The sequence below is a fragment of the Pipistrellus hanaki genome (genome assembly GCF_964339955.1).
Source record: "Pipistrellus hanaki genome assembly, chromosome: X".
In the NCBI taxonomy this organism is placed as follows: domain Eukaryota; kingdom Metazoa; phylum Chordata; class Mammalia; order Chiroptera; family Vespertilionidae; genus Pipistrellus; species Pipistrellus hanaki.
Window position 1 is genome coordinate 46894117 of NC_140524.1, and position 23239 is coordinate 46917355.

A 23239-nucleotide genomic window follows, 5' to 3' on the forward strand; every position below is an offset into this window, starting at 1 on the left:
GTGGTCCAGATAATAACCCAGCTGAAGTGATAGAGTGAAGAGAGGGTCTTTTGTCTATGGCAGTGGTTCTCAACCTTTCTTATGCCTCAACCCTTTAATACAGTTCCTCATGTTGTGGTGACCCCCAACCATAAAATTATTTTTGTTGCTGCTTCATAACTATAATTTTGCTACTGTTATGAATCGTAATGTAAATACTTGTGTTTTCTGATGGTCTTAGGCTCTATAGCAGCAGTCAAGACCCACAGGTTGAGAACTGCTAGCAGGGTCACCTGAGACCATTGGAAAACACAGATATACATTACAATTTATAACAGTAGCAAAATTACAGTTATGAAGTAGCAACGAAAATAATTTTATAGTTGGGGGTCACCACAACATGAGGAACTGTATTAAAGGGTTGCAGCATTAGAAGGGTTGAGAGCCACTGGTCTATGGATATTGTGACCAAAGATTATTGGCTCATGAGTGATACTGATGAGGAAATACTGGAACTAAGTGCTTAAGGAGCTTCTTGAAGTGAGGACCAGATATTAGGTGAAATCTGAGGCCTACAAGTACATAGCAGGTAACAAACACTATATCTCGCTCTAAAGGTCATTGTACAGATTGAAAATATAAATTCTAATGAAGGTAAATTCAGAGCTATTAATAGATATGTTGGGGAAAGAACCAATGGTTTAACCACTTTGTAGAATATTGCATGCTTTTTTTCCTTCTTGGTGTACACCACCTGGGGCTTGAAGTAGATGGGCTCTGAGAAGAACTGCATTCTGAAACCTATTGATTTTTTCCTTAATTCAGCCAAACACTTATTTGCCCATGGAATTGAGGGCAGGGACACACCAAGCATACCTCAGAACTCTGTGAGGCAGCAGCAGTTTGGAAAACTGGCTGAGATGTGGTCGCAGCCATGCACAGTGGGCTGGGTGGGCACCAGGAATCTTGGAGGGATCTACTGGCCCTGAGGCTATTACAAGGGAGGATGAGCAGCCTAGGTCCAGAAATAGAGTCTTTGGTCTTCTGGTTAGACACTAGGGATGAGCCAAGGGGCGTGAGCTTATGAAGGAAACACATGTTCTTCCTGGAGCAGCAGAATGTCCATCACCTGCCATGGGCCCAGCTCACACTTCACCCCTGTCTGTTTCAGCACACTGCTGCTGGCACCGAGGGTGGAGGCCAGTCCCTGGTTTCACCTGGCTCCTGCTTAGAGGATTTTCGAGCCACTCCTTTCATTGAATGCAGCGGTGCCCGGGGTACCTGCCACTACTTTGCCAACAAATACAGTTTCTGGCTGACAACAGTAGAGGAAAAGCAACAGTTTGGGGAAGAACCTGTACCAGAAACATTGAAAGCTGGGCAGCTCCACACACGAGTCAGCCGCTGCCAGGTGTGTATGAAAAGCCTGTAGGGTGGCCCCTGCCATTCTGCCCCTTGCTGTCCCTTTCTCCACAGAACAGCCACCTCACAAACCCAAACCAGCTGAAGAAGAAAGACCTAAACCCATTTTCCTATCTGGAAAGTTGTACATTGGAGTTTCACTTGGGCTGGACTACTGGATACTGGTCGCCCCAAACCTCAGGCCTAATGGGTGAGCCCACCCTGCTGAGATCTGCTGTTCCATTTCAGTCAACCTTGGAGCTACTGTTTGATTTGGATATTTGCATGAACTCAGAAAGACCTGCTAGACTACCAGTTTCTTAGAAAGCTGCTAGCTTTCTTCACCATCTTGATCACAAAGTGGTTGTATAATAACGGATAAGTCATTTCTTTATGTATAGAGGTCACCACACATTACTTGGCTTAAACCAGAACCAAGTGTTTCCACATGAAAAAAAAAATTACCTGGCTAAGTATTCATGGATGAATCAGGCCTGCATAGAGCAAGCCTTCACCCTTCAAGAAAACCCACTGTGTCTAGGCAGGCAGCAGAGCTGAAATGAGGTGCTAGCCAGCAGTCTAGGATGAGCTTTGACTCCTTCGAGAGTAAACACAACTAGATCCCATATTGTTTAGGGAGGTTTGAAGGCCAGAGCCAAGAAGGACTCATTAACTTCATATGGTCCTAGACAAATCACATCCTTCTTGCCAGCTCCCTCTCCAGGAAGAGACCTATTACTTGGCCTGGTCCACAATAGAGTGGAGGATGCACCAAATATGGCCAGGACCATAAAGAGAAATGAGAACCACAGCCCTTTCTCCCAGGCCAGGGGTAGAAGGGTGGGTGGGTAAGGTGGTGTGAATTTTACTTTTGACTCCAGGAACAAAAAGGTAAATCCCTTGTCCCAATTTCTCAGAAGTCCTTGTTTCATCCAAATGCCATCCAGATGTGTTAATGTGGCAATCTGAAGCTTGAAGTTTATTGATTCCTTTGCATTTTGAGACTGTAAGAGACTTTCCATTAAAATGTCCTTCCAATTGCTCTTTTAGAGGTAGCCTGTTAAGCTATTTTAATATTTTTAAAACCTCATAAAAATCTAACACACTCTTCTCTTTAGCAGTTAGCAGACCTAAAGCAAGCCTGAGTTGACTATAAGTATATTTTGTTCTGTTTGGGGAGATTTGTTTAACCATTTGTTTAACCATTTTCTTTATCAGTTTCCCAGAACACTTAGACATGTTGATATGAGGCAATTCCTTCTAGATTATTCTGCTTCCTTAAATATTATGTAAACAGTGCCAACATAAATAAAACATAATCAGTGTAATCTGAATTATTGTTATCTTCACCTCCTCTCTGAGTAAAAAACATGGTTGTCAGCTCTGTACATGGCAAATAAAAGGAATTTAACATGAACAATTGACTCGATGTTATTTGAGGAAAACTTTTCTAAAGTACGTATCACTGCAATTCATGAGTCCCCCTTAGGGCTATGGGGGCTCCTGTTACTAAAAATTGAGCTTTATAACAAAACATTGAGACATGAAAAAATACAAGTAAAGTCAAAGAGCAGAAAGAGTCCTCTAATAGGCAATAAATCCAAAACCTGTTTCAAATAAGCCTATAACTGCTTTTCGTCCCATGCATGAATTCAAGAAAGGAGTTCCCATACTTCTGGTACCTCAGGATTATTTTCAAATAAATCAAAGGTAGAGAAATGCTAAAGTCATTAAAATCAAATCTAAGATATATATATATATATATATATATATATATATATATATATATATATGCATATGTTTTTATAGTATAAAATATATCCATTGGAAAGATAAAAATAACAACAAGAGCATCAGGGAATGGAACTAAAATTTGGAAGGAAGCAACAGTTCACTGAATACCATTTTTAATATTTTGAATTTTGAGCCACTGGAATATATTACCTACTGGGGAGAAAAAAAGAAAATTTGGAATCTAAGGAAACAGTGTTATAATATTTCTAAATATATAAGAAACACACCTTGAGTTGGTGCTAGCTTTCAAACCCCAATTGCTGGCCTTCCTCACAACTTGGTTGAGGATGCAAGTGAAATGCATACAGGTTAAGAGGGCAAGAAGAAACCACTAGGACTTGAGGTGCAACCACACAGGAGAGTTGTTGGCAAAGACAATAGAAAAATGAGCTTTAAAATTTAGTATGTTGCTAGTCCTTAAAAGGTTTGGAATTGTATATGATACACAGATTAAAGGTCATCACATGAATAATTCTTTCTAATAAGGCTGTTAAGCAAAATGGAGTCTAATTCAAACACGATTTTTTAATTTCCCAAACAAAAATCAATATTTTAAGTCAGTGATTAGCAAACTACAGACTGTAGGTTAAATTTACCATCCACCTATTTTTGTAAATATAGTTTTATGGTTTACAATCAGGTTCAGATTGCTATGGCTACTTTTGTACTTCAAACAGCACAGTTAAGTAGCTGAGACAGAGGCGACATGGCCTATAAAGCCTGAAACATTTACCATCTGGCCTTTACAGAAAAAGTTTGCTGACCCCTGACCTAAGCGATCATGATTTCATTTAAGGACAGGTTTTAAAAAATATTTTGTTTTACTGAAAAAAGTGTCAGTAAAGAAGGGAACAGTGACTCATTAAAATAAGGTTCCCCCAAAGACTCGGGAGATCAACAAGTCCACATCTGACATTTCTTAGACAAAGTTTTTGATATTAATTATAATTGATTAAAATACATATTCAAATAATTTAACAAGAACTTTTTATCCCTGGTGTAATCACTTTATTATTAGAGCAAAAGAACAGACTGCTTCTTAGTATTTAGCCCAAAAGAGGTCACACCTAAAAGGGTGCGGAAGCACAGGTAACCATCTCTCATTTGCTGGTGCTTGAAGCAAGGTGGGAGTTGCTGTCTATCTTCCAGAAGTCCACCTCCTCATTTCAGTAGCGGCAGAGTCGCTATGGCCAAGTAAGACAAGCTGAGAAGCAAAGAATGGCTCCTAATCTTTCTGCTCCTAGATCCCATGATTGTTCTAGTTCTCTCTGGGGGAGGATTGTTAAATGTCTTTTTCTGAGAAGTGGTGATTGGCTCAGTCAGGATTGATTGCTATCAAGTTTGTATGCTGTTGGCATAACAGGCACTTGCTGACTACAAAAGTTCTATGTAATGAGTTCATGTTCTTCTGGTGCCAGATGGAAGAAAAATCTTAAGGTTGAGTTCCTACTATTTTACACACTCAGAATCTCGAAATCTTCCTCCAAGTCAAACTCCTCTAGTTGTTCAGTAGAGTCAATGAATTCTGTGAGAATACAGAAATGAGAAAGAAGAAAAGCTTGATGTTTAAGTTAAAACAAACAATACATTACTCAGTAGGGAAGACTATGCATTTTAAAAATTTTTTCTAAAGAAAAGCTTTAGTGGAGGAGACTTATAGATAGAGCCATTGCCAAGTATTAGAAATTCTCTCTAAAGCAGTGGTTCTCAACCTTTCTAATGCCTAAACCCTTTAATACAGTTCCTCATGTTGTTGTGACCCCCAACCATAAAATTACTTTCATTGCTACTTCATAACTGTAATTTTGCTATTGTTATGAATTGTAATGTAAATATCTGTGTTTTCCAGTGGTCTTAGGTGACCCTGCTACCAGTTCTCAACCTGTGTGCCTAAGACTATCAGAAAACACAGGTATTTACATTACAATTCATAACAGTACCAAAATTACAGTTATGAAGTAGCAACGAAAATAATTTTATGGTTGGGGGTCACCACAACATGAGGAACTGTATTAAAAGGTCGTGGCATTAGAAAGGTTGAGAACCACTGCTCTAAAGAATCAAAACAACCAGACTTGTTTCATAGTCCTATTCACATAATGATGAGGAGGTTCTGTAAGAACTTGGAGGCACCGTTTGACTCACCCATGGCCTCTGATTTGTTGTTCTCAACCAAACTATTTTTTTTAAAAAAAGTCCAGTCATTTTTATTTTATATGGAACTTTTGCACTAAGCTCATTTTCTGCTATTATCATTATTTGACATCAGTATCAGTTCATCAGAGAATTTAAATAATTAAAGCACCATTCCTTGATTTGTCAGATGATTGCTTCTATCTCATAAACCAATTGCTATATGTGGGTTTGCTGGCTGAAGAGCTCCTGAATAACCACTTACCTGCCCCAGTGGTTGTTACCTCTGGTTTGGCTGGAGGTACAAAGGGAGGCCAGTGTGATGGATGTTTCTGAACTAATTCAAACATCCTTAAATTTTCCTTTAGAATTTCCTGAAGAGACATAAAACCAGTTATAAACACTGCAGATTCACTTTATTTCTGTCCAATTGTCAACCTATGACCCCAAGCCCCAAGAGAGTAGCCTGATTGTTGAAAGGTGAAAGCAAAGAACTAGCAAATATTCCCATCCTCTATTTCACCCATCTAAAGACCCAGCCCTCTTCAATTCTAAAACTGTTGGCCAGGAGGGAAGGCCAATGGAGGGAGTATCTGATAGAAGGCCAGTACTCACTGCCCAAACTCCATCATGAGGTTCAGGTCATATGCCAGTTGCATGGACTCAACTCAATTTAGGGGCGAGATGTTCCTGAAGTGTTGGCTCCAAAGAAATGTTGGTTAATCAAATAAAATCTGCCCCAAGAGAAATACTGATACATATTGGCATGGTTTCCATTTAGTCCAACACTTACAGTATATGTCCTAATTTAAATGGTACAATCTTATCAGAAAAATTTTCTTCTAACTTTAAATGTGATGTATAGTTTTGCTGCATCGTGAAATATAAGTATTGCTTTTAGACAATAAGTATCCATTATGTCTCAGCTAACTATAAACTGGGATTTTAGATTCAGCTAGGGACATAAGTGTTAATTATTTGTTTACTTGTGAAGAAAAATCTTCCCTCCTTACTTCTACAAGAGGCTTTGGGCTCCCAGCTCTCCAATCTCTTTATTTTGTAAATAGGAGAATATATGCTATCCCATCCAGGGCCCTTTAAACTACTCCCTATGATCTCCTCTAATTTTTTTCAATAAGTGTTTGTCAATGTCTTTTACACATTTGGTATGTGTTAGAAGCTCAGGATGAGGGAGGCAGATACAAAGATTGGTGATCCAGCAAAACAATAACTATCCTTTTACACAAAATATCAACAACAAAAAGAATAGCTTGCTCTAGTATTTACACAGATTTCTCCAAATTGTCTTTCCTTTAAGTAGCAGCATGCCTACATTTCATATAAATAAGACAGTGAATAGAAAGGCAAAACTCCTAAACCATAATAGAATACAGTACATTAAACTGTAAATGGAATATAGTACATTAATCTAAATAAATAGCAAAGTAGATCAGTTTCTTCAATCATCTCAGTGTTCTGAACAGATTAAAAAAACTTAGGCTGAGCCATATGAAAGTGGCATTTTTTAGGTTAGAATGGTAGAATATTAGTTAAATATTTCATGACTCATAGGCTTAATAGATAAAACAATAAGAAGCTAAAAATGTCATTCACTTGACTTACTAAGCATATTTCTAACAAAATCTGTTCTTTGGTTCCCCAAAGTTATATGTAATTTACTACATCTTAGTCTCTTTCTCTTGAAGTAAAGTCATATCAGGCTAGGTTTATGTTACTATGAAAAAAGTCTTGAAAAGGAATCACATTAAATAACTTTTGTTTTTAAGACTAAGAAAAACATATATCTTTACCTTTTGAACGAGGCTACACCAGTTATCAAAGTCTTTTTCTTCTTTACAGAAAAATCCCTTGGAGGAAAGCAAAAGAACACAACTTAGAACTAGTCAGGGGCACCAAGGAAGGCCCTCCCTGTACTGAAAGATTGAGCCACTGGCCCGGAGTTACAATGTAGGATGTGGGCTACTCTCCTGATGTGATTTCCCAACAGTTAGGAGGAATATTGGTTGAGCTTATCTCTCTCCTAGATCATTGCCTCAATTGGATACAAATATTTGCTCATTCATTCTCCCTTGCCCCTCATTCTCTCTCTCCCATATCTCTCTCTCTCCCATATCTCTCTCTCTCCCATCTCTCTCTCTCTCTCTCTCTCTCTCTCTCTCTCTCTCTCTCTCTCTCTCTCTCCCTCCCTCCCTCCCTCCCTCTCTCCCTCCCTCCCTCCCTCCCAGTAGGTCTCTCCATCTCCCTCTTCTTCTGTTTCTCCCATATCTCTGCTTCTCTCTCTTATTCTGTCTCTTTCTTTTTCTCCATGTCCCTTTCCCTACATATCCCTCTCCCCTCATACAGTGAGATATACTTTCCCCTCATATTGTGAGATATAGTAACTCAAAGCCAAATCTCCAGTGTGGGGTTAATTACATTACATTTAGTGTAAAAATATACACATCTATAAAGAAAAGTCAACTAAACCAGTAAACAAAATCCAAATAGCATTTTTAGCTAGAGGCAATATTTAATAAAGTGATTTTACTTTAAGGAAATTATTAGAATAAAGGGAACCATCAGCCTTGATCTCCATCCTCAGAGCTATCATATAGTAGTAAAAGAATGGTCCATTTTTTAAATTAAGGTATTATATGTGAACATATCTTACCATTGCCCCTCACCCCCCAGTGTTTTGTGTCCATTGGTTATGCTTATATGCATGCATACAAGTCTTTCGGTTGACCTCTTATCTCCCCCACCAAGAAAAAAAGGAGGACTTTTTGGATACTGGTGCCTTGATAATTAGAAGAAAGGATGCAGACAGGCCTCAGAACCACTGGTACTTCACAGTCACTGCCCCTTTAATGTGTGTAGACAGCAGTCATACTACTGGGGGTGGGAGGGGCTGCAACTTCCTGGATAGTGTGCCCAGAGAAACTGGCACTGACTACCCAGCATATCTTGCCTCCTTCTCCTCCCTACTGATAACTTACATTATTCCCTTGGCATGTGTGGCAATAATTAGAGGGTGAGAAGGAAAAGTGTGAAAGATAGTAACACTAATAATAACTAACATTTATAGAATAGTCACAATGCCCTAGGCACTGTGTTAAGTGCATTATGCACAGCATACCTCACACAACCCTACAAAGGACTCAGAAAGGTATAGGGACTCCCCCTTAAGTCCATTGCTAGTAAGTGGCGGGGCTTGAATACCAACTTGAGTAGTTTGGCTTTAAGATCCACTCATTCCTCACTATTCCACACTACCTCTCATGGGGGTGGTAAGTTAATATACTCTAGCCACCCTACCTAGATACTTGGAAAATACCCATGGAACCAATCTATAATAGGGCGGCAGTGTATCTCATTGCCCACCCAACCTTCAGACACCCACCAATGCCACAGAAGGATCCAAGTTCAGAATATTCATTCGCTGTGGTGACTGCAGACAATGGAAAGTCTGGTCATCAACGGTTCCATCCTCTTCAGTGTCAACAAAGGTCTGAGTTGTGTGAGGGTCCAGGAAAATGAGCTCATCACCTGTTGAAATGAGGTATGTTTAACCTTCAAAGAACCACCTGCCCTGGCTCCACTGTTGTCCTTGGGAGGAGGTGCTCTGGTTTCCCTAACCCCTCCCTTGGTGACAATGAAAATGAGATGATAGAAAGCCTGAGTTAAGGTGAGCATACCTAAGAAGCCACCCACACCCAAATCTAAACGTTCAATGAGAAGACTTGCTCTAGCATTCACATCTCCTTAAAGTCCAACTCCAAAAATGGAAAGCAACAAGTTTGGGAAAAGGTAGGGATGAGAGATCACAGATGACATGGCAAGCTCTGTGAGCAGCAGTAGCAAAGAGGTGGTAGGTAGAACCACCAGGCTGTGAGTTCCGGTGCCATTGGGGGTTTCCTGCCTCTTTTAACATTGGAAAGCATCTAGTTAGAGACCATTGGCTCTCAGAGCTATAGTCAGAGAGCACACCAAGTAAAGAGAAAGGCCTTGGCCTCCAAAAGAAATGGGGATTCTGGCTTTGCTATGGATGAGATACCAGGAAGCTGACTTCTGGTATTGATTAGCTAGCAAGTTAGTCCTTGTTAGCAAGTTAGTAATCCCTGTTGGAAAGCACTGTCTTGGTCCCATTAACATCTTTACAGATATACCTTGCAGGGAAAACTCACTTCGAGATTATCAATGTTTACAAATAAGAGAAACACCATGCTTCATTAAATTGAAGAAGTCTAGCCCAATAATTACCTGGGAGGGGTTTAGGATAATAAAATCTCTACTTTTCAAAGGGATAAGAGTTTCCCTAATGCTCACCAGTGGCGTACTAAGTAGGATAAAGTATCTAAGGGAACACCCTAACTTCACTGTATAGGCCTGAGAACCATCTAGGCTTCTATGTTTTAAACTGACTTAGGCAACCAAAGAAAGACTTGCCTATAGCAGGAGGATGGGCTGGGAAGGGATGCCCTAAAGACCTTTCCTGGAATTGCATCCAGGAGTGTAATGGGCACATCTAAGTGCTTCTGTTGGAAAAGAATGTGTTTCTGATGTCTGATGAAAACTCAACTTATCTCTATCACAGACGTAGGACAAGCCTATTAAATTACTGTCTTAATTTTTATATTTTTAAATTGGGGTCATTGGGCCTGCTCCAGTGACCTCATAGGGTATTATAAGAATGAGAAGAATTCACCTCTGTGAAATGCCTAAAACACAATATAAATACAAGTAAGTCATATAAGTATCTTGCTTAGATATAAAAGTATTTCTCTATAAATAAACGTTGGAGAGTATATGAAACTCAATGCTGCCATATGATTTATTTTATAAAAGTCAAGGTACATGTTCCCTCAGACTACAGGTGGGTGACATTGATTATATCAAAAAGACTTCAAGTTACAATGAAGAGCAACAACCAGGATATTTAGAGCAAAGCCTAAGAGGTAAGAGGAGAAGGAAGTTGTACACAAGAAAATACAAATCCAAAGCAGGGTTATAATTAAGCATCATTCTTCCAGAATGTTTCTAATTAAGTTTCTGAAAATAATAGCAGTGTCCTTTCTGCCTGTGTGCCCTGTTTCCAAGAGTGCTTACAAGAGATATAGTAACCTTAGCTGAGATCCTTCCAAAATTATTTTCCAATCTGTGTCAACATTGTCCTCAAACACAAATAATAATAAATAGCTTTTTGCAGCATTTCTTTGACAGTTACCCAAAAACTTAGAAACAGGAGACATTGAAATTTATATAACTAAGTTTATGTACTTAGAAAAATATAAGCCCCCCAATTTTCCACCAAGCTGTAGTTCATAGGCTTGGCCAATAAATGGCAGCATTAGAGAGATCTGAGGCAACTGTATAGAAACACTAGCCTTAAAGAAAGAAAAAGGAAAGAGATGCTGAGGTCAGGCAGGGTGGAGTCACCTTTTATTGAGTATATACTATATGCCCACCTCTTTGCTGAGTGCTCTATCCTGATGTGACAACATGGTGAGTGAGGTGTTAGCCCCATTTTCCATTAAGAGGAACCTGAGACTGAAAGAGTTGTTCTCTTCTGGTGGTCACACAGCTAGCAAGTGGGAGACTAGCATACAACAACAGGTATGTTTGTTTTCACTCCACATCACCTCCCTGAATCTCCAAGGAGATGCTGGAGGATGGCCAAGCCCACCTCACCCTGTCCTCTGTATGTCCTTCATACCATCCCCCATACCTGCTCTGGCTCTTCCCTACCAAAGTAAAGCTGTCCCTCACAATATTCTGCAAGGTCCAGTTTCAGACCACTCCACTCTTGTGAGAAGTGTCCTGTACCAAATTTCCCTAACCACATTACTCCCTTCCTGGTGCTCTTCAGCACTAACCAGGTGTCTAGGCCCTTGGTACTCAAAGTGTAGTGTATATACCAGCAGCACCAGCACTATCTAACTAGAAATGCAGAATCTCAGGGTCTATCCCAGACCTACCAAACATGTATTTTAAAAAACTCTCAAGGTGATTCTTATGCATATTAAAATTTGAGAAGCACTGGACTAGTTCACCTTATGTGCCAAGGGCCTTAAGTATCTCTGGTCATAACTAGTGGATAAGGTGGTTGGGTTTCCAGAGGTGTCAACCTAGGCAGGGAATGTCAGTCTACTTATTAGGGTCCATATCAGATTAGTGGTTTTAAAGCTTAGCCTCCATTATCAGAAAAGGGATACCTGTCTTTGCCTCTTCTAATTCCCACTGAGTCATGGCTCTGAACAATGAACCTGCAGGCCCAGCTGCATGGAGCTGGGAAGGAAGAGGATGGTCCCTGGCCTAAATGCCTGAGCCCCAGTAAGACAGAGATCAATAAGGCCAGAAGAGTGACACTCTACCACGCTGGGCCCCACAGAAAAAAGATTGATGAGCTGAAGCAATGTTGTGACCTTGAGGTGGTCCTGTAGGAAAGCAGTGTGAAGTCATCTTATAAACAGTCAAGGAAGTGGAGACAATCAAGGGGGATCTGCTCTGTCAGGCATACAGAAGTATTACTCTCCACAGATCAGGCCAGAGACAGAAAGAGCTGACAAGAGACCACAACATCTCCAGGCTAGACTAAGCCCCCTAATTGAAATTGCCTGGTCTCCCATGCAAATTTTCTGCCCACCCTCCCTTAGCCCATAATGACTTACTTGAGATTCCTCTTTTCTTACCTAAGAATCCTATGAAATAATAGGCGTTATTTGGTTTTCCTCCTAATGCCCCTAAAGACTGTGGCATCTTAAAACACTCCTAGAGGGAAAGAGAATGTAAGATTCTCAATTCACTTGTGGACTGCTGCTCACGGATCTCTGTGCTCACATGGCAATGTGATGGGCAGGCAACAATGGGCTCGGAAAAAGGAGCGACTTACTTTGAATGCATCAACATAGACAGGATTGATTTGATTTATGCCCAGGCGGAGGGGCACAATGAGCAGCAGGGGTTTCCAGGCTGGGCAGCAGGCAGAGGTGGCCTTACTGTGGTTCGAAGCATTCAGAGAGTTGGGGGGACTCCCACCATCTGTATCAGTACTCAAGGGAAGGATGCGGCACATTTTTTCTATTAACAGAAAACAAGAGAGCTGGGTAAATTAGGGGTATCCAACCCTAACAGGTAGGACAAGGTCAAAACTAAGGAAGACCTCACATGACACCCCCTGCCTAGAAGGCCTTTGTCTCTGTCTGCCACCAGGACCCAGATCATCCCACTTCCCACAGGAAGCCCAGGCCACTCTTCTAGCCCTTACTTCTCTTCCTTCTTGCAATTGAGCACTCTCTTGCCTCCTGTCAGATATCATGGGTTCATTGAGAGAATCTCATTTCTCAACTAGTATGAAAGGGCCTTTGGGAGAGGGACTGCATATTTTGGTTTCTCTAACCCCATGATGGGGAACACAGGGCTAGACTAAGGAACAGTTTCCTCAGAAGACATGTTGGAGGTTTAACTAATTATCCACACTGGGGTGTCCTATAAGGAAAAGGTCTGGTACCACACTGAGGTGCAGCAAAGATCCTCTAATTGTTTTCTTCCTTTCATAAAGCAGATAGGAAAGAGAAAAAGGGGGTGCAGGGGATGATTACCCAAGGTCCTGTGCTTCCCTAAGCTCCGTTGCCCTGATGGGGCAGGCCAGAGACAGTGTGCATGTGTAAGTGTGAGTGTGTGTGTGTGTGTATGTGTGTGTGTGTGTCTATCTGTCTCTGCCTGTCTGTGCCTCTATCTGCCTGCATATATATCTATCTATATCTCTCTCACCCCTGATTTCTGAATGGTGAGGAAGGACCTCATCACCCACAACCCAGAAAGGTAAACAGACTGTGGACTCACTGATATCTTCAATTACCACTGTGTTATCCATTGAAACATAAACAGCCAAGGAATTCCATTCGTCAAATAAAGCAAGTTTTCTGCAAAGCAACATACAATGAAGTCACAATTGAGGAAGATGTAAATATCAGCAGGAAACAATATAATCCATGCCTAGTGTTCCTGAAGTCACTGAACACTGAGCCTCAGAGAGGTTGGGGTTCAGGTTAGCTTTGGATCCTTCAAGTAAGCTCTGGAACACTCCATGTTTAAGGACCTTGAGTATGCCACAAAGTCACAGTTTCTGAATCTTGAAAAGGATGCCCTACTTCACAAAATGGAAAAGTCTACCTCACAAGATGATGTTACTCCTCTTAGGTTAAAGAGAAGAGTTTCAAATGCATCTGCTCCCAATAAGTTTTGTTTTCTTTCCTTAAATAAAATATATTCTGATTTATTGCTTTATTCAGTAAATGGAAACTGTATATATATATATATATATATATATATATATATATATATATATATATATATTTGTTTGGGAGGAGAGATACTACAGAGAATACAACCCAGGAAAATCCAGAGAGACGGAGATAAAGAGAGACACAGAGAGAAACAGGTGATTGCTCATATCCATCCCCACATGCCTTGAGAATGCTGTGCTTCAAGTGGTTTTGGATGCATGGCTGAAGATAGAGAACATGTTGAGTTGCATGACCCAAAAGATTAGAAAGAAAGCCCCTTTGAGAGCATATCTGAAGTATGAGCAAAAAAGTACCATGATTATTTCTCCTTTATCTTCTCTTCTTGCCAGTTTGAAAGAAAACAAGTTTAACCTGGCTACTCTGAGATTCCTGGGTAAAGTCCGTCTCACTAGACAAAAGAAAAAAACATTCTCTCCCAAACCATGGTAGCTATCAGAAAGAGGTTAATTACTATTATACTTTTATTTTACTCATTTTAACTTTTTTACTTATTTTACTCATTTTATTTTACTCAAAAAATAATGAGGAAGAAAATAGAAAATGGTTGCTGAATAGGCAGCAGTGTTGTCCACCTCCTAGGACCAGGCTGAAAAAGCAACTAAATTGAAGAACATCCACCCTGAATGAACAAATTAGACACAGTTGAGGAGACAATTGTCAATAAGGAAGGGCTGGTACCGCACTTCTCTAGGCTGATGCCTAGAGAATGCCGCCTGACAGCCATAACATGCATGGAACTACCACCGTGCCCAGGCAGTGAGTGGTGCAGTACCTACCAGCAGGCTCCCAGGGGTCTGCAGGGAATGTGCACTGCCAGAGTGAGCTCCTGCACAAGGCCTCCTCACCAGCCTGCAGGGACCCAGCATCCTAAGATCAAGCTCCAAGACCTCATAGTAAGTGCAAGCCAGGGGGGATCCTATGGCCCACCCATTCCCCGGAACCCAGAACTGAGCTGTTTGCCTGACCCAGAACAACCCAGCACCTGCTCAACCACAAGCCCCAAGACCTACTGTCAGGGCAACCCTGAGCATGCCCCACTCCGGGCAATAGGAGAGCAGGGACTGTGTGACCCAGAGCAACTGGTACCCGCTTCATCCTGGCACCCTGGACAGCCCTGATGGGGTGACCCGGGCACTGCATGGCCACTTCACATCATCCTGGGAGAGGCGAACCACAGCAACCCAGTGCATACCTCACTTAGATTAACAGAATAGCTCAGAGCAACCCACACCTTCTTTCTCCTGGGCCCTGGGACAGTCCTGTAGAGCCTACTCAGAGCAACCCAGCACACGCCTCACTCCAGACCACAGAGCAGTGCTACCAGGGTGACCCAGAGCAAACTGGGGTACCCAGCCAAATGCCAGAGGACCTCACTGCAAGAGCACTGCCAGAGGGACAGAGTGCAACCCTGCTATGGATGCCAGGGCTGCACTGTGAATTACATGCCAGAGGGCTCTGGATCCTCACTGGGAATCACACACCAGAGAAACTGTGCACGTGCTCCCACCACTACAAGCATCTGAAACAAACAACTGAGGGTCCAGATCTGAGGGAGAAGGGGACACAACTCAGAGCCTAAACAATAAAGGTATGAGACTCAAGGTAGTCCCAGCCACTGGGCTAATGATTTCAAGACCATTTCCCTGATAGGGTCTTTAACCTCTCAAACTCCAAGCAAGGTACCCAGGGCCAGAAAAACATAAAAATGGGAAGATAAAAAAAAAAAAAAAAAAAAAAAAAAAACCAAGGAAAGAAAAGGCTGAATTTCCAGAAAAGGAATTAAATGAAATAGAGATGTGCAGTATTTCAGGAAAATAATTTAGAGTAAGGGTCATACAGTTCATAAACAGGATAGATGAGAAAATCAATAACTAATATAATAATCAAGAATAAATAAAAATTATATAGCTACAACAACAAAAACACAATATAAGGTTTCAACAGTAGACTAGAAGTGGGGGACAAAATTAATGTGTGAGAAGGCAGGGCAGGAAAACACACACACACACACACACACACACACACACACACAATCTGAAAAGCAATTAGAGAGAAAAAAATTAGGAAGCCTAGAAGGAGAGCCAAACGGAGCTTTGGGAAAACATAAAAAATTATAACTTCCATATAATAGGAGTGTCCGAAGGACAAGCAAAGGAGCAAGGATTACAAAACCTATTTGAAGAAATAATGACAGAAAACTTCCCTGATTTGGGGAAGAAAAGAGTCAGAGTCCCAGACAAGATGAACCCAAAAAGACCCACACCAAAAAACATACAGTGGGAGAAAAGGGCGAAAGAATAGACAGACGTGTTCTGAGCCTTATACCAGAGCAGAAAGAAAGAATAGCTGAGGGTCGCACAGAGAGTGTTTGTTAGCAAGTTAAGGGAGAGCTGAGCTCCAGGAGAAGGTGGGACTGCTGGATGGGGTTCCCCTGACAGGGCAGCCCCCACTGCAGTTGGGTTCCCTCCCAGAGCTACAGGCTCAGATGGGGAAACTTCGCCATCTTGAAAGGGAATATGGATATTGTTGGAGGCCTGAAAATCCATAACAGCGGTGACCACCAAACATCTGTGAGCCACAGAACACCAGTCCCCAAGTAGTGTGAACGCTTGGACTCAAAGGAGCTCTTTATTCCAACATGGAAAGGAGAGAGAGAACTACATAACCAGACATCTGGAGAAGAGAGACCCTGGGGAGACAAACAAGAAGCCCACATATGAAAGAAAAGTAGGCATGATCAGAAAGGGAAGTAAACAAATAAAAGGCAAGCAAACTATCAGAGAAATAATTCAGAGAAATGGTCATAAGGTGGATAAAAAAATGGAAGACAAATTCGACAATATGAGTAAGAACCAAGAGGAAATGAAGAATCAAGAAGAAATGAAAAATGACATTGCTGCTGTAAATAACTCAATAAAAAGCATCAAGAGTAGAATAGAAGAAGCAGATCAGCTTCTAGAAAAAAAAATTAAAAAGCAGGAGGAGAGCAGAAGGGCACTTTGGGAAAACACAAAACAAAACAATATTTGCATAATAGGGGTTCCAGAAGGAAAGGAAACTGAGCAAGGAACAGAAAACCTATTTGAAGAAATAATGACAGAAAAAATTATTGATATAGGGAAGAAAAAACCCACACAAATCCAAGAAGCTCACAGAGTCCCAAGCAAAATGAACCACGAAAGACCAACGCCAAGGCACATTATAATTAACCTAGAGGCCTGGTGCAGGAAATTCATGCATGGGGAAGGAGGGTGTCCCTGAGCCCAGCTTGCACCCTCTCCAATCTGGCACCTCTCGAGGGATGTCCAAATGCCTGTTTAGGCCTGACCCCAGTGGTCAGTCGGATATCCCTCTCACAATCCAGGACTGTTAGCTCCCAACTGCTCGCCTGATTGCCTCTAACCGCTTCTATCTACCAGCCTGATCATCCCCTAACCACTTCCATGCCAGCCTGATTGATGTCTAACTGCTCCCCTGCCAGCCTGTCTGCCCCCAACTTCCCTCCTCTGACGTCCTGGTCACCCCAAACTGCTCTCCCCTGCAGGGTTGATTGCTTCCAACTACCCTCCCTTGTAGGCCTGGTCCCTCTCAACTTCCCTCCCTTGCAGGCCTGGTCCCTCCCAACTACCCTCCCCTGCTGGCCATCTTGTGGTGGCCATCTTGTGTCCCCATGGGGGCAGGATCCTTGACCACATAGGGGCAGCTATCTTGATCTTATGTGTTGTAGTGATAGTCAATATGCATATTACTCTTTTATTAGATAGGATACAGGCCAGGTGCATGGGTGGGGGCTGGCTGGTTTGCTCTGAAGGGTGTCCCAGATCAGGATGAGGGTTCCCTTGGGGCATGGAGAGGCCTGAGGGGGGCCTATGGTGGTTTGCAGGCCAGCCATGCCCCCTGGTGACCCAAGAGGAGACACTGGTATCTGGAATTTATTAATGTTCTACAATTGAAATGTTGTAGCCTGGAGCAGAGCCAAGCCTCCTGCTCCACTCCTGCTCTATCCGTGGCTGCCACCATTTCTATAATTGAAACTTTGTAACCTTGAGTGGAGGCTTGGGCCCACCAGAGCGTGTGGAAAGCTTGGCTTACTCTGTTGCTGGCGAAACCTAAGCCTCCCTTCTGGTAGCAATCTTGGTTGGATTTATTTGCATACTAGTGAATGTGGGTGTAGTGGAGTTGTGGTTAATTTGCATATTACTCTTTTATTATGTAGGATTGGCAAACACCAACGACAAAGTACGAATGTAAAAAGTGGCCAGAGAGAGACAGAAAGTTACATACAAAGGAACCTCCATCAGACTAGCAACTGATTTCTCAATAGAAACTCATCAGGCCAGAAGGGAATGGAAAGAAATATACAAAGTCATGCAATGGAAGGATCTGAATCCCAGAATACTGTACCAAACAAGGCTATCAATCAAAATTGAAGGTGAAATCAGGAGCTTCACAGACAAAAAAGGACTAAGGGAATTTATTACCAACAAACCAGCAATGCAAGAAATACTTAAGGGTCTGCTGTGAAAAAATTAAGAAAAAATAAATAGGAAGTGAAGAAGGAACACAGGGGTAAAGAATAAAAATGGCGACCAATAAGTACCCATCAATTATAATTTAAATGTAATATGGATTAAATGCCCCAAACAAAAGACATAGGGTAATGGATTGGATAAGAAAACAAGACCCATATAACTGCTCTCTACAAGAAAGCCACCTCAGAAAAAAAGACGCTCACAGACTGAGGGTAAAGAGATGGAAAAAGGTTAGCCAGGCAAATGGAAATGAAAAAAAAAAGCTGGGGTAGAAATACTTATATCTGACAAATTAGGTCTCAAAGTGAATGACATAACAAGAGATAAGGAAGGCCACTTCATAATACTAAAGGGAGAAATCCAACAAGAAGAAATAACTCTGGTAAACATATACACACCCAATACAGGAGCACCCAAATACATAAAAAATAAAAATAAAAAATAAAAAAAAACTCTTGGAGGATAACAAGGGAGAGATAAACAGCAATAAAATTATAGTTGTAGATTTTAATACCCCACTATCACCTTTGGACAAATCCTATAAACGAAAAATCAGCAAAGAAACACCAATCCTTAATGACTCACTTTACCAGATGGAATTAATTGACATCTTCAGAACATTTCACCCCAAAGCCACAGAATATACATTCTTCTCAAGTGCACATGAGTCATTTTCAAAGATAGATCATATGTTGGGACATAGGCAAAGTCTCTTCAAGTTCAACAAGATAGAAATCATATCAAGCATCTTCTCAGACCACAGTGGCATAAAACTGGAAATTAACTACAATAAAAATAATCCAAAGAAATCAAACACATAGAGACTAAACAGCATGCTATTAAACTCTGACTGGGTTATCATAGATATAAATAAAGAAATAAAAAAAAAATCATGGCAACAAATGACAACGAAAACACAAGAATTCAAAATCTATGGGACACAGCAAAAGCAGTCTTGAGAGGGAAGTTCATAGTTCTACAAGAGTACTGCAAAAGCCGAAACCGGTTTGGCTCAGTGGTAGAGCGTCATTCTGCGGACTGAAAGGTCCCAGGTTCGATTCCGGTCAAGGTCATGTACCTTGGTTGCGGCCACATCCCCGGTAGGGGGTGTGCAAGAGGCAGCTGGTCGATGTTACTCTCTCATCGACATTTCTAGCTCTCTATCTCTCTCCCTTCCTCTCTGTAAAAAGTCAATAAAATTTTTTTAAAAAAATGAGTACTGCAAAAAAATAAGAAACAATGGTAATAAATTACCTAACCCAAGAAATCAAAGAGCTAGAATGAGAGCAACAATAAAGCCCAGTGCAAGCAGAAGGAAGGAAATAACAAAGATTAGATTGGAGATAAACGACATAGAAAAAAAAGAAACAACACAAAAGATAAACAAAACCAAGAGCTGGTTATTTGAAAGGATAAACAAGATTGATGAACCTATAGCCAGACTCACCAAGAAGCAAAGAGAGAGTACCCAAATAAACAAAATCGGAAATGAAAGAGGTGAAAAACCACAGACCCAGCCAAAATACAAAGGATTAATACAAAATACTAGGAACAACTCTATTCCAACAAACTAGATATCTTGGAGGAAATGGACATATTCCTAGAAAAATATCACCTTCCAAAACTCAATCAGGAAGAATCTAAACAGCTCAATAGGCCAGTAATTATGGAAGAAATTAAAGCAGTCATCAAAAAGATTCCGGCAAATAAAAGCCCAGGGCCAGATGGTTTCACAGGAGAGTTTTACCAAACATTCAAGGAAGAACTAAAACCTATCCTCCTCAGACTATTCCAAAAAATTCAAGAGGAAGGAACACTTACAAGCTCCTTCTATGAAGCCAGCATCACCCTAATACCAAAATCAGTTAAAAACAACACAATGAAAGAGAATTATAGGCCAATATCCCTCATGAACATAGATGCCAAAATCCTCAACAAAATTCTAGCAAATCGGTTCAGCAGTACATTAGAAAGATCATACACCATGACCAAATAGGTTTTATCCCAGGAATGCAAGGATAGTACAATATTCGCAAATCAATAAATGTGATACATCACAGAAACTAATTGAGAGATAAAAATCATATAGTCATATCAATTGATGCAAAAAAAAGCATTTGACAAAATCCAATACCCTTTCTTAATAAAAACTCTCAACAAGGTGGTAATAGAAGGATCATACCTCAATATACTAAAAGCTATATATGATAAACCCACAGCAAACATCATACTCAATGGGGAAAAAACTAAAACAATTTCCCTAAGAACAGAAATAAGACAGGGATGCCCACTCTCACCACTCTTGTTTGACATAGTACTGGAAGTATTAGCCATTGCAATTGGACAAGAAGAAGAAATAAAATATATCCAAATTGGAAAAGAAGAAAAGCTGTCCTTATTTGCAGATGACATGATATTGTATGTACATAAAGAACCTGAAAGACTCCATCAAAAAACTAATAGGCTTAATAAATGAATTCAGCAATGTAGCAGGATACAAAATTAATGCCAAGAAGTCTATGTTCTTTCTATACACAAATAGTGACCTTACAGAAAGAGAGACTTAAAAAAGCAATCCCATTTACCATCACACCAAAAAAATTAAGATACCTAGGAATAAACTTAACTAAGGAGGTAAAAGACCTATATGCGGAAAACTACAGAACATGACATAAAGAGATGGAGGAAGACGTAAACATAAGGAAGAACATACTATGTTCATGGATTGGTACGATAGAATCAACATCATTACAATGTCCATACTACCCAAAGCAATCTGAAGATTCAATGCACTCCCCATTAAAATACCAATGGCATATTTCACAGACCTAGAAAGAAGTCTTCTAAAATTCATTTGAAATGAAAAAAGAGACCCCAAATAGCCACAGTAATCCTAAGAAAGAAGAATAAAGTAGGAGGGATCTCAATACCAGATTTCAAGCTGTATTACAAAGCCATTTTCTTCAAAACAGCATGGTACTGGCACAAGAACAGATGTATAGATCAATAGAATAGAATAGAGAACCCAGATATTGACCCAAACCACTATGCTCAATTAATATTTGACAAAGGAGGCATGAACATACAATGGAGTCAAGACAGTCTCTTTAACAAATGGTATTGGGAAAATTGGAGATTCACACACAAAAAAATGAAACTTACACCATACACAAAAATAAACTCAAAATGGATATAGTATTTAAGCATAAGACGGGAAACCATAAAAATACTAGAGGAATCCACTGGCAGCAAATCTCAGACACATGCCAAAAGAACTTCTTCACTGATATTGCCCCTAGGGCAATGAAAGCTAAAGAGAAAATAAACAAATGGGACTAGATTAAAATAAAAAGCTTTTTTACAGCAAAAGAAACCATCAACAAAACAACAAGAAAGCCCACTGTATATGAGAACATAATTTGCAAATGTTATCACTGATCTCCAACATCTACAGGCAGCTTGTACAACTTAATAAAAGGAAGATAATTGATCCAATAAAAAAAATAGGCAACGGACCTAAATAGAATCTTTTCAAAAGAAGACAAAAGGAAGGCCAAGAGACACATGAAAACATGCTCAAAGTCACTAATTATCCGAGATGCAAATGGAAATGACAAGGTGGTACCATCTCACCCCTGTCAGAATGGCTATCATCAACAAATCAACAAATGACAAGTGTTGGCAAGGATGCAGAGAAAAAGGAACCCTCGTACACTGCTGGTGGGAATGCAGACTGGTGCAACCACTGTGGAGAACAGTATTGAGCTTCCCCAAGAAACTAAAAATGGAACTCCCATTTGAATGGACTTCCCACTCCTAGTAATATATCCTAAGAATCTGAAAACACCAATAAGAAAGGATATATGCACCCCTACGTTCATAGCACCACAATTTACAATAGCTAAGATTTGGAAACAGCCTATGTGCCCATCAGCAGATGACTGGATCAGAAAACTATGGTACATGTACATAATGGAATACTATGCTGCCATAAAAAAGAAGGAATTCTTACCATTAGCAGCAACCTGGATGGAATTAGAGAACATTATGCTAAGTGAAATAAGCCAGTAAATTAAAGAAAAATACCACATGATCTCACTCACTTATGGATAATAAAAAACATTATAAACTGGTGAACAAAAAAGATAGATACAGAGACAGTAAAGCATCCAACAGACTGTCAAATTACAGCAGCAAGGTTAGGGAGAGTGGGGGCGATAAGAGATCAACTGAAGGATTTGTATGCATGCATATAAGCATAATCAATGGACGCAAAGCACTGGGGGGTGAGGGCATGTATGGGAATGGGGTGGGGGCAATGGTAAAATATGTACACATATAATACCTTAATACAAAAATTAAAGAAAAAACAGACTTGATTCCCCCCCCCAAAAAAAAGTCATAATTACAATGGCAAACATTAACAACAAAGAATCTTAAAAGCTGCAAAAGAGACACAGAGAGTTACCTACAAGGTAACATCATATTATCAAATGATTTCTCAACAGAAACACATCAGGCCAGAAGAGAATGTAATGGAGTATACAAAGTGATGCAAAGCAAGGGACGGCCATGTCCCAATCCTTGCCCCAAAGCAGACAGAATGAGCAACTAAATCGAATAACATCCACCCCAAATTGGCAAAGTATACACAGCTACTGAGACAGTTCGCAGCCTAGAAGGGCAGAGGATACCTGGAGAATGGTAAAATCAGGGATCTGGGCTGGAGAGAAGTGCGAGACCTCCTAGCCCAGAGGGTCAGAGGGAAACTGCACAGCACCAAGGCCATTTCCCTGGGGACAGGCATAGCATCTGCAGGACTACTGGTGGCAAAGGATTCTGGAATGGGTCCATAGTCATGAGAGACTGATCCCAGAGGGGGCATTCTGGCAGGCTTCCCAGGAAGCACCTTACCAGGAGGAGAGGAGCTTGCATTGGCACAGCTCTTTCCCCTCTTTTTGGTCTTTGCTTTTCTTCACTGAACCTAGTTCATAGGAACTTTTAGATATGGACACTTACCTATGGCTGAGGTGCAGGAGGAGGTGAAGACTTGTGGAGTCTGGGGAGAGGATGAGGTGAGGAGAGGGACTGGGA

The 23239-nt window shown here is 40.8% G+C and overlaps 2 protein-coding genes across 5 annotated transcripts in view; one reads left to right on the plus strand and one right to left on the minus strand.

The window, feature by feature from the left end:
* The window catches only part of COL4A6 (collagen type IV alpha 6 chain), a 451051-nt gene extending 447992 nt beyond the window's left edge, over window positions 1–3059 (plus strand). Inside the window, exon 46 of the mRNA XM_084870435.1 lies at window positions 1151–3059. Coding sequence (XP_084726561.1) covers window positions 1151–1411 — 261 coding nt within the window. The 3' untranslated portion in view covers window positions 1412–3059. The remainder of the gene's footprint in view (window positions 1–1150) is intronic.
* A 1100-nt stretch (window positions 3060–4159) lies between these two features.
* The window catches only part of ATG4A (autophagy related 4A cysteine peptidase), an 88392-nt gene continuing 69312 nt past the window's right edge, over window positions 4160–23239 (minus strand). For all 4 annotated transcript variants that reach the window (XM_084870485.1, XM_084870486.1, XM_084870487.1 and 1 more), the window contains 7 exons: window positions 13150–13229; window positions 12197–12384; window positions 11997–12075; window positions 8708–8853; window positions 7119–7175; window positions 5573–5681; window positions 4160–4699 (listed from right to left, as the gene is read on the minus strand). In XM_084870485.1, the coding sequence (XP_084726611.1) occupies window positions 4629–4699; window positions 5573–5681; window positions 7119–7175; window positions 8708–8853; window positions 11997–12075; window positions 12197–12384; window positions 13150–13229 (730 nt within the window). In that variant the 3' untranslated portion in view covers window positions 4160–4628. The remainder of the gene's footprint in view (window positions 4700–5572; window positions 5682–7118; window positions 7176–8707; window positions 8854–11996; window positions 12076–12196; window positions 12385–13149; window positions 13230–23239) is intronic.